The sequence below is a fragment of the Urocitellus parryii genome, chromosome 3 (assembly GCF_045843805.1).
Source record: "Urocitellus parryii isolate mUroPar1 chromosome 3, mUroPar1.hap1, whole genome shotgun sequence".
NCBI classification, from domain to species: domain Eukaryota; kingdom Metazoa; phylum Chordata; class Mammalia; order Rodentia; family Sciuridae; genus Urocitellus; species Urocitellus parryii.
In genome coordinates, this window is record NC_135533.1 from 28441103 (window position 1) to 28453456 (window position 12354).

Here is a 12354-nt window from a genome sequence, read left to right on the forward strand (position 1 = left end):
TCTCTAAAACTCTCTAAAACCTGGAAGCTCTGAGGACTCCCAATAACTACTGATGCCTTTCTGAGCTGCTTGACTATCATACCTCCCAGTCTGGAGGTGAGATCACTTTTCTGTCAAAAATATCTGTTGCCTGAAGGAGACTCAGGTCTCATCACTGATGAGAGCAGAGATCAGATAGCAACTCTGCTTTTGTGGAGGGGAGAAACAGGGCTTTCAGGTTGTGTATTGGTGAGTATTGCATGCTGTAGCTTGAGGAATTTGGTGGGAAGGCCTGCAACTAACTAAAGATGAGGATGAGAAGAATGAAATGGAGGAGAGTGAGGTGAAGTTTGAGAACTCTTCTGCAAACTTATGAAAGAAATCTTAGATAAGAAGTTGAGAATCTTAATTATGAAGGTTGTGACAATCTTCCAAGGCTGTCTTCAACCTGCTGCATTGTGACTAGCACTCAGGGCTGAACAGCGAACTCAGAGCAGATCATAACAGTCCTGGCACTTCAAGACAACTCTACAATGGGCAACATGATGGCCAGAAAGTACTTGGAGATAGATCCTAACCAACTCATTGTGGGGCATTATAAATAAGTTTAAACTGAATTAGAGGAGAACTAACTGAATATTTGCTATAGAGGTATTAGATATAATTATTATACTGGGTAAATAATTTATGTAATACTGATAATATGATATTTGACATGATCTTTGATGGATATTTACAAATATTCATTTTATTACACTGTTACTTCAAAATAGGAATTTTAGTGTGTACTAAAATCAGAATGTGTCATTTCTGAGTCATGAAAAACTAATTGAAATTTAGAAGTATTATAATTTGAAAATTATCACAAGTGACTTTATATCTAGAATTAGTATTCCTACATTCTTGTGGTTTTTCACCAATTGCAATAATGTGTTAACAAAAGTTGTTTTTTTGCCTTCCCTTTAGCTTTATTTCTCAGAGATTATTCTTAGAATAAAAGTAGAGCAATCAAACTGATTTTTTAAAAGTTTCTTAGTTAGGACCCTCCCCCCCCCCTTTTATTTGGCAATTGTGGGTATTGGGCCTTGCACATGCTAGGCAGATGCTCTACAACTAGGCTACATCTTCAGTCCTAGGATTTTTACTTTTTAAAGTGTCATGGCTCATATAGACTTAATCCTAACTCTAGACATTCTGACTAGTCTGACCTACATATTTCAGTGTTAACAATTTCATTCTCCTGGGTTCTATTAACATAGAATTGTGAAGGCTTAAGATATGGGCAGGAATGTGGGCAGGAATGAAGTTGGTTTTTGTACTCTTAGTGGTAAAAAGGCAATTAAATGATTAATTGATAAAAAATTAATTTCCCACTCGATAAACCCTATATACATATTCTATCATCCTCCTTTCTCTTACTACAAAATATCTGTACTACAGACAAGTGGTGATATGTTAAAGAAAACCCCCACATCTGTCTGGATTGGCATGACTAGCAGTAGTACTATCCCCAGAGGAAAGTTCTTAGGGGAGTGTTCTTTACCTCTTTATTTCCCTTGGCTTGCTTACTAGTCTTTAATAAAATTTATACCAGTAAATGGTTTTATTTGAAAATAAATAGGGCTTAATTTTAAAAATATATTTAGCTAATTTTAAGGAAGCATTTTGTAAAAGAAGATCTAGTAACTTGAAGCTTTTAGTTATCTTTCTGAAGACTAAATAGGAACTGCACTTAGAGCTTCAGTTACTTAAATGAAAGTGTCTTTTGCATTGTAAGAACTTAGATGTTTGAGGAATGATTGACATTTGATATGCCTCTTAGATACTTCAGTTAAATATAATCACCATATTTGTTTTGCTATTAAGGCATTTTCCCTAGATGTAAAAGATACACAGTTAGTAGAAATATTATTGTTAGGTAAATAAAATTTGGTCTATTATAATATATCAGGAAATTGTTTTTATACAGGTAAATGATTGCTGTAATGTGGTGAAAACAGGAAAGCCTACCAATTTATTAATGGTACAGTATATAAAACTACTCATGATACTAATGTTTTTTATTATTTAAAACCATTTGACTTACTAACCAAGCTTTCTCCTGTATGTAATTCTTTCTGTATGTGATTTCTAAAAGTTACTAGATCTTCTTTACTGCTTAACAAAACAAAGTTACCTCATTTTCATTATAACATGGAATTAGAACAAAATTTGCAGATATGCTGTTTAGGTGCTTTTAAGGTAATATCACATTAATAGCAAACCAGATTGCCATAGAAGTGAACTTCAAAGTGAAGAGTGATGTTTTAAAGTGGATTTTGCTATGGAATTCAATATTCGAATTCCCCTCTCAGGAATGTTGCTAGTACTGAATTATTAAAAATATTGGATTGATTTAGGAAGAAGAATTTGGTGTCGTTGATTCTTATTCTGAACAAGGCGCACACTATAGTGAGACTCACCTAGAGTTGATAGAAAACGAATTAGTTGGGAAACCCGAACATGAGCCTGAAGAACTGAACAGAGAACTGGATGAAATGAGGGCCACCTATGGGACTGAAGGATTGCATCAGGTACATTTACCTTCTGTGGCCTTTGTTTGCTACTCACAAAAACAAAAACAGGAAAATTTTTTTTTAATATTTATTTTTTAGATTTTTTTTAGGTAGACACAGTATCTTTATTTTACATTTATGTGGTGCTGAGAATCGAACCCAGTGCCTCACGCATGCTATGCAAGGCACTACCACTTGAGCCACATCCCCAGCCCTCCAGGAAATTTTAATGATAGTTTATGTATTTAATGAGAATTATAGGTGTTAACTTAAGATTATCTCATTCACGAGAAAAATGGGGTTCTTGCACATAGTATTAAGAATCCCATTTTACAACTAGAATTCAACTAATAGAGGTAACATGTATGTTACTTTGTTTATTTAACTTAATAAGATAGAGTAAAATAACTTTAGTGATTTCAGGATAGATGTTTTTCTAATGAGCCTGAAAGAAAATTGTGGTATAAATCACATTTTTAAAAAAATGATGACTTAAACCCATTAAGAATATTAGCAAGTCCCTGTAAATATTCTCTGCAGTTAGAGTGACATCTCTTGTATTAAGTAATCAGTTATGAACTCAAGATGAAAATGGGACATTAATGAGGATGACAGAATAGATTTCAGTTACATCCTCTCCAAAAACAAGTTGGTGGTGTTGCCTGGTAACAGATTGGGGGAGCTCCCCAATATAAAGGCATTTGCTTCTAGAATTAGATATATAGAAAAGCCAGAACAAGTGAAAATTTTTTGCATGTGCACATTAATTTCTTTGAGATTGATTTGGAAGTAAAACAAATTTCTTAAAGCTCATAGCTTTCAAATGTGGGAGATAGCATATAAATTGTAAGAATTCCACTAATGTGTTTTGAATCTCATATTTTTTTAAAAAGTTGCTTGTAATAATGATAATCAGTTTTATGTAAAATATAAGCCTAGAATGTAATTCTTTTCACTGATTTCCTTTAGTTACAAGAATTTGAAGCAGCAGTTAAACAAAGAGATGGTATTATCACACAGCTCACCGCCAATTTACAACAGGCAAGAAGGGAAAGGGATGAAACGGTGAGAGAATTTTTAAAGTTGACGGAGCAAAGTCAAAAATTGCAGATTCAATTCCAACAAGTAAGTATTACAAGTAGAATGAGACTTACTCGATTTTTATAACAAATTTTTAAATTTTTTCACTTTCTAGAACAAATCTGTTATAAAGCCATTTGTTTATTCGTACTGGAAAAACTAGTGAATAAGTGTTATGTTAATCAAGAATTTAATTTATACTTCTTGGGTAGTTTCTTGCTGTTGTTTTCTTTGTTCTTCTTCCCTGTCTCTATTTAAAAATTCTACAAAGTCTTATCAGGTATATTTTTGCAGAAATTAACCTGCAGTTACACCCTACTTTTTCCAACCCTAATATGGTTTTATGTTAATTAGGTTCTCAATTATAACTAGACTGACAACTGGATATATTCCATTTATCTTTAGTTGGAACTATAATCTAAATGCATTAAACAAAAGGGAGGAATTTAAGGTTAGAATCCAGGCTTGTTTATAGAACTTAAGGGCAGAAATACAATCAGAACTCTGAGAGAATTTGGAACTAGAGTTTGAAAAGTCATCAGAAATCCAGGAAGAACTTTCAGTCCGCATTTTTCTCTGCCTGTCTGCCTGTCTTATTTCTCCTATTTTCTCAGCTTTATAATGTGAAAGGTAAATTCTTTGGCTCATTACCCAAAGTGCACATTACCTATCAGCATGTTGACAGCATGGAAACTTGTTGACTGAGATTGTAAGCCTATGAAGTGAGCATAGTTTCCAGAGAACCCCTGTGGGCTGAGGGTATGATAAAGTGTCACTTCAAAATTTAATATTTTGAGGTTTCTTTCTATTTTCAAGTTACAGGCTAGTGAAACTCTACGAAACAGCACTCACAGTAACACAGCTGCAGATTTACTGCAAGCCAAACAACAGATTCTCACTCATCAACAACAGCTTGAAGAACAAGACCATCTATTAGAAGATTATCAAAAAAAGAAAGAAGACTTCAAAATGCAAATTAATTTCTTACAAGAGAAAATTAAAGTATATGAAATGGTATGTGTATCTTAAGGAAGTCAACCTACTTATAGCAGCTTTGTAGTTAACTTTAAAGTTTTTAATGGAGGTGTTTATCTTTTTTTATGCATATGCACCACAAAATTTCATAATTGAGACAAACTCTTTGAGTATATAAAATAATATATTTCAAAAGCATTGAGGATTTCGTAGTAATAGTTTTAAAGATGATACTACTCATTACTTTGCTCCTTAAAAGTGATCTGCCTATGTTAAACTGAAGTCTCATGAGAATCTATTTTTATAACTAGGATTTCTATCCTTTTTCCCCCCAACTAAATTTATTTCTTCTTATTTTAGCCATGATTATAAAATTCTGAAAAAGAAATTTTGTAAATTTAAACTTGAAAAAAATGTGGTTGATTCTTTTTATTCACTTGGGTTATATTCCAGTTTGGGGAAATTATTTAGTCAATAAGTGCTCCTGATAGGAAATGTATCACATGGATTGTAATCTTTAATCTTAAAAACAATTCATGCTAGTAGATTCCATTTTTTGTTTGTTTGTTTTTTTGAGAAGTTGAAGTTTAGATGTGATTTGCCTGAAGCTACCCCATTAACAGGTGCCAGAGTGGAGATTTTGAGCTCCTTGCACTACACTGCACTCTGATCCTTGCCATCTCTGTCCTCTTTTTTTCTCTATGAGAGCTGAAACAAGGCAGTGTGATCACCGTGTTTGAATGTAGCTGAACATCATTTTACAGTAACTCAAATTTCTTGCCATCACTCTGTGCGTGTCTACAAATGTCTATGAAAGCACCATAGGTATGGATTTGTGGGTTTCAAATAAATTTGAGCAAGTAGGCAAATACAGAATCTGTGAATAATGAAGATGGAGAATACATATAATACAGCATATTTTATAAACTTAGAAGATTCTACAGAAAATTGAGAAATTACCAAGACAAGAATCTTGTTTGGATAACAAAAGCATTAACTAGCACTTATTAACTACTTACTCTATAACAGGCAGTATTCAAAGCCTCTTACACATATTAATGCATTGAATCATCACTACAACCCTATGAGATAAGGGTACCTTTATCATTTACATTTTACAAATGATGGTACCAAGACAACGCAAGATGAAGGAAATAATCCAGGTGCAGAAGTGATGTATTGATAGAGCCAGATTTCAAAGCTCAGTTATCTGACTCCAGAGACTCCTCTTTGAAAAATAGGAAATGTACAAATTAAAATTATGAGAAGGGCATGCTTTTCAACTAAGGTAATTTAAAGATTATGCAAGTGTACAGAATACCTATTATGTAGTAACCCTTGCAAAAGATATATGATGAACCTTAAGATGTCCCCTTTCTTCACTGAACCCATGGAGAGGTGTGGCATGTACACAAGTTACCACAAAATAAAAAGTAAGTGCAGTTAACAAGTGTTACGAATGTTTTGACTAGGTCTGCTTTATGAGGAAAAGATTCAGGGTAGACATCAGCAGGGAGGTAATATTTGAGATAGATCTATAAATTGGAATAATGTGGTATTTATATTTTGTTTACCCATAAATTGGTATAATATATGGAACATAATAGCTATTCAATACCTATTTGGTAATCAAGAGAATCGTTTATGAATTCATGACAAATAGAGATAGGCAGGATATTCTTTGGGGGGTGTGGAGTGGGCATAAAGACCCAGGCTGAAATGTTGAAAATGTATAGGGAGCAAAAAATAATTTACTTAGAAAGCAATAGGCTTTGGAAGTGTCTTTCTGGAGGGTAAGAGTAGAAAGATAATCAAGGCCTAGGTTGAAAGTGCCCAGATCTAGGATTTTATTATCTCTTATTGTCACTAGGCAGTATAATTTCAGATTATCTAAAATTTATGTAATTCATTTTAGTAATGAAAATAAACTGTTTATTTGAATGTTAGCAACAATACTTTTATTGTTCTTCTTATTATTATATTTTAATTTCTCAGTTTTCAAAAAATTTAATCCCTTTGAACAAGTAGTTCTGTCAGAGCAGCTGAAGTAACTATATTGATGGTCAAAGGCTCATTATCCTAATCCTCCAAACCTCCTGTGTTATAGTAGTCACAAACAGGAAGTATATTATTCCCCACTCTTTCAGGTGTAGTTCTAAAAATAGAGGATTACATCCTTGACTGAAGGGCTGTCAGTTTTGTAACATAGAACAAGTAATTTAAAACCATGTAATTTGAAAAAAGCTAAACAAAGAAAACTGTGAATTTGTGGTGTTTAATAGTTGAATGAAGAATTCTGGTTAGTTATTTATTAATCATGTTAGGTGTTGGACAGTGTTGAATTAAGTTTTCTTTTATGAGGAGTATTCCTTTCATCTTATAGAAAATCAGGAAATAAAATTATAACAGATTTTTATATCAACGTTAACATTTTTCAAAACTAGTTATTATTTAACAGTTTAGCTAAAATTGACCATCATGAACTTATTTTACTTTTTAAAAAATTTTTTTAGTTGTAGATGGACACGATATCTTTATGTATTCATTTATTTTTATGTGGTGCTGAAAATTGAACCCAGTGCCTCACGCGTGTAAGGCAAACACTCTACCTCTGAGACCCAGCCACAGTACTGATTTTACATTTTATATAGGTTCCAAATGATTTATAAATTTCTTTCTAGTATATGAATATATTTGTATAAAGTTCAGTAAAAATAAAATACCTTAATTATTTTATTTTAGCCTCAAACACGTTCTGGGAGATAGAGGAAGTTTATCTTTATTGTACAGATAGAAATACCAGAATTAACAGATTTACTAATGTTGCATTCTAGTGTAGAAATTAAGAAGGCTCAGCACTTGGTAATAACATATGATGTAATTGGAAAAGGAATATGTGACACTAAGACAACAGCTCATAGTCTCACTCAAGAGGCTGCACAAGATAACCTTGGTTTATGTAGTGCAAAATTTGGCCTTTATTTGTTAGGCTCAGAAGTCATATTTTTTTTTCTTGAGCTATATCAGAGGTGAATTAGTTCAAGAGGTTAATGTTTAAGTCTAAATATAAGACTGTGAATTTACAATGAGAAGTAATTATCACAAACTTCAGATTTTAAGCTCATTGGATTTTATTTTCTTTCTATGGACAGATGAATTTTAAAAGCCAGGTAATAATTTAAAAAGTTGTTTATTAAGTATTAGATGAAGGGGTGTTGGAGGAATCAGATGTTCAGTGGCATGAGGTTGAGATAACCTGTTACATCCATCTCAGAGTTGTAATGTTCATGTCTGTAGACTAAACTCCTTAAATGCTCCTTGCTGTAACTCCCAACATTGTTTTCTGCATTAAGTATGGTTTTTCGAGAGGGATCAGACTTCTCAAAGGTTGACAGTGTGTTGGTCTTCTTCCAAGAACTATACTCAATTGATCAATGCCTACATTTTCTTAGTACATTCATTCTAGGCGCCTAGAAGTCCTGTTTGGCAAGGACTCCTGTCTCCTTAAGATAACTTTACTTCCTTGCCCATATTTTCATCAGTTATATGGATTTCACTTATTTCCTTGGCTTTGGGACTACAGCTCTTAACTGTTTAATGAATATGCGTTAATATGTCTTGTCTTAGCCTAATCTCCAGTTCCAAAATTGAGTCCCCAGATAGGAACTGGGGAAAATTATCTGATAGTCTTTTATATTTCTGTTTGAACTGTGGGTCTAAGCCCAAGTTGGTATGCCATAAATATACAGTAGTGGTCTTAGGTGTCACTTGATGTTCAGTCACTTAAGCATTGCATATCCCTAAATTTCTAACTCACTTGTTAGCCTAATCTCCAATTCCAAAATTGAGTACCCAGATGGGAACTGGGGAAAATTATCTGATAGTCTTTTATATTTCTGTTTGAACTGTGGGTCTAAGCCCAGGTTGGTATGCCGTAAATATAGAGTAGTGGTCTTAGGTGTCACTTGATGTTCAGTCACTTAAGCATTGCATATCCCTAAATTTCTGATTCACTTAAAACAACAGGAATGGGGCTGGGGATGTGGCTCAAGCGGTAGCGCGCTTGCCTGGCATGCGTGCGGCCCGGGTTTGGTTCTCAGCACCACATACCAAAAAAGATGTTGCCTCCGCCGAGAACTAAAAAATAAATATTAAAAGTTCTCTCTCTCTCTTCTCTCTCTCTCTCTCTCTCTCTCTCTCTCTCTCTCTCTCTCTCTCTCTCCTCTCTCACTCTCTCTTTAAAAAAAAAAAAAAAAAACAGGAATGAAGTTAAGGAAGACTTAAAGGAATCCACTTTAGTTCTTGTTGTTTTTCTCATTTTATAGCATTTGTCCATGAAATACCTTCAAATCACTAGAATCCAGGGGAGGACCGGTATTTATTTTTTTTGTTTGTTTCTTCTGAGAATCCAGGGGAGGACCTGTTTTTATTTTTTTGTGTCTTCTGAGAGTGTCTAGAGAGTATGTAGTACTATAACTAGCCATCAGAAATACTTAATATTTAGAATGTTGACCAGTTAATAAGAAAAATGAAAATGTGATGGTTTATATAGATATTTTAGTCAGACTGGTTTTTGTTTTGTTTTGCTTTTTTGGTGGTGCTAGAGATCAAACCCAAGGCCTCACACATGCTAGGCAAATTAGATTGTATTTTTAAATTTAAATATTTAATCACAGCACAATGTAAGAGAAATTTCTTCCCAAGAAGGGTAAAACTGTTATATTGTTTGCTCATATATACTGTCAGGTAGATAAGTCCTAGGTCTCCTTGTACTGGGAAAAACGGGGGGCAGGCCCAACAGTTGCTTTTTATAGAATTACATAAAAAGGAGACACCCATAAGAAGTTGCCAGAAGCTAATAATGTCATTCTTATATTTTCATTTTCTTTTCTTTCTAAAGGAACAAGATGAAATAGAAAAGTCAAATAAAAAAGAATTACAGGAAAAGGAGGCAATCATCCAGGCATTAAATATAAGAATAATAGAAAAAGAAAAAAAGAATCTTGAGCTAAAAGATCAAGTCACAGCCACTGAAAAATTAATGAGAGAATTACAAGAACAATTTGCAAGTATGAAATTAGAGCTGGCTAATTCTAAGCAAAAAGAAAGACAATGTTCTGAAGAAATAAAACAGTTAATGGGTACAGTTGAAGACCTTCAGAAAAGACATCATTACACAGATTGCCAGTTTGAATCTGATGTGATAGAAAGAATGGTGGAACAAGAAATGCAGAAAAGATTAGAACAACTCCGAGCAGAGATGGATGAAATGTATGGGCAACAGATAGTACAGATGAAACAAGAGTTAATAAAGCAACACATGTCACAGATAGAGGAACTTAAAGCACAACATAAGGAAGAAATTGAGAGTGTTTTAAAATCACATTTAAATATTACAATTAATGAAGATCAAATAAAGTTAATGAATATGGCAATAAATGAACTGAATATGAAATTACAAGATACTAATGCTCAAAAGGAAAAACTCCAAGAAGAACTAGGAATAGTTTCAGGAGAAAAATCTACTCTGCAGAGACAACTTGATGACCTTTTTGAAGAATTGAACTTTTTAAGGGACCAAATTCAGAGAGCTAGAATGATAATAGCTGAACAAGAAAGTCAACTGAATGAAGCACATAAGTCCCTTAGTACAGTGGAAGCTTTAAAAGCTGAGATTGTTCTGGCATCTGAATCTAGGAAAGAACTAGAGTTAAAACATGAAGCAGAAGTTACAAATTACAAGATAAAACTGGAAATGTTGGAAAAAGAAAAAAATGCTGTATTAGACAGAATGGCTGAATCACAAGAAGCTGAATTAGAGAGGCTGAGAACACAGCTCCTATTTAGTCATGAAGAAGAACTTTCGAAACTAAAAGAAGATTTAGAAGTTGAACATCGAATAAATATTGAAAAACTTAAAGATAGCTTAGGCATTCACTATAAACAGCAGATAAATGGCTTACAAAATGAAATGAGTCAAAAGATAGAAATAATGCAATTTGAAAAAGATAATTTGATAACTAAGCAGAATCAGTTGGTTTTGGAAATTTCAAAACTGAAAGATTTACAGAAGTCCATCATGGATTCAAAATCAGAAGAAATGACCCTTCAAATGCATGAACTCCAAGAGGAAATCGAAATATTAAGACAAGAAAAAAAAGAAAAAGGTACGCTTGAACAAGAAGTTCAGGAATTACAACTTAAAATTGAATTATTGGAGAAACAAATGAAGGAAAAAGAGGATGATCTTAAAGAAAAGTTTTCACAACTTGAAGCAGAAAATAACATTCTTAAAAATGAGAAAAAAGCTATTGAGGACATGTTGAAAATTTATGTTCCTGCTGAACAAGAAGAAAAATTGATTTTCATTGACTCCAGCAAGTCCATATCCAAAGATTGTAGCTGGCAAAAAGAAATGGAAATGCTTGCAAAAGAGAATGAGGCCCTCAAGCAACAGTGTATTCAGCTAAATGAAGAAATTGAAAAGCAAAGAAGTACATTTTCATTTGCTGAAAAAAATTTTGAAGTTAACTATCAAGAGTTACAGGAGGAGTATACTTGCCTTCTCAAGGTAAAAGATGATTTAGAAGATAGTAAAAACAAACAAGAATTAGAGTATAAAAGTAAACTTAAAGCACTTAATGAAGAGCTTCATTTACAAAGAATAAATCCAGCTACAATCAAATTGAAAAGTGCCATGCTTGATACTGACAAGGCTTTTGTCGCAGAGCCATTAGAAATCTGTGAAGTTGTTGAGAAAGATACAACAGAACTTATGGAAAAACTTGAGGTAACCAAGCGAGAAAAGCTAGAATTGTCAGAGAAATTGTCTGATCTCTCTGAACAATTAAAACAGAAACATGGTGAGGTTAATTTTCTCAGTGAAGAAGTTAAATCTTTAAAGCAAGAAAAAGAGATAATTCTATTGAGATGTCAAGAGCTAGAACTCCTAATTAACCATCATAGAGCAGAAAATATAAACATGTGTGATGTTCATTTAAGCTCTTTACAAGATGGAATAGTAACTATTATAAGCAAGGATTCTCAAGGATCATTATCTAATGTAGGTGAAGATTTTGGAGAAGAATCAAAAACAGTAGTGGAAGAGAAAATTTCTTTTGAAAATGTGGCTATTAGAAGAGAAAGCAAGCAAGAACAGTTATTTTCACCATCAGTAACAAATGAATCCTCACCTGGGACAGATCAATCAAGTGAAAACGATAAACTCCATCAGGAACTTTATGTACTTAAATCAGAACAGGTATGTTTATTTATTTACATATGGTATAGCACAGTGAAAATGTACATTTCATGCTAAAAAGAGTTTTCACCTTCTTAAAACAAATTCATAAAAGAGAATGAAATTGAATCATGTAATTCTCATTTGGATCTATCATTTATCATTTAATTTTCCTATTTTTTCTTAAACACTGTTTTTCTTTTAGCTAATCTATTATATATTCTGCTCAGGAAATAAAGCAATATTTTCTTTGTAAAGACAATAGTTTAAATAATATTGTTTAGAATCTCAACTTTACAAAAGTTATTGATTTTATAACTTAGTATTTTGTTGCAATTTCAAAGACTTTTAGAGTTTTTATTTCATACTGGTCTTTTTCAAGGTTCCACAATTGTAAACAAACTCATGAGTGTTTTAGAACCTTATGCAGTTGTTCAATAGTTATAAATTCTTTTTCCTTTGTGCAAGAAAAACACTTAAGTCCTAGAGTTTTTTGAGTTTTATACCTGAGGAGGAAAAAAATAG

At 32.9% G+C, this 12354-nt stretch overlaps 1 protein-coding gene across 6 annotated transcripts in view; it reads left to right on the forward strand.

The window, feature by feature from the left end:
* Akap9 (A-kinase anchoring protein 9) overlaps positions 1–12354 on the forward strand; it is a 127332-nt gene that overhangs the window by 22238 nt on the left and 92740 nt on the right. For all 6 annotated transcript variants that reach the window (XM_077795946.1, XM_077795948.1, XM_077795947.1 and 3 more), the window contains exons 4-8: positions 1949–2002; positions 2379–2552; positions 3504–3659; positions 4431–4628; positions 9490–11850. In XM_077795946.1, the coding sequence (XP_077652072.1) occupies positions 1949–2002; positions 2379–2552; positions 3504–3659; positions 4431–4628; positions 9490–11850 (2943 nt within the window). The remainder of the gene's footprint in view (positions 1–1948; positions 2003–2378; positions 2553–3503; positions 3660–4430; positions 4629–9489; positions 11851–12354) is intronic.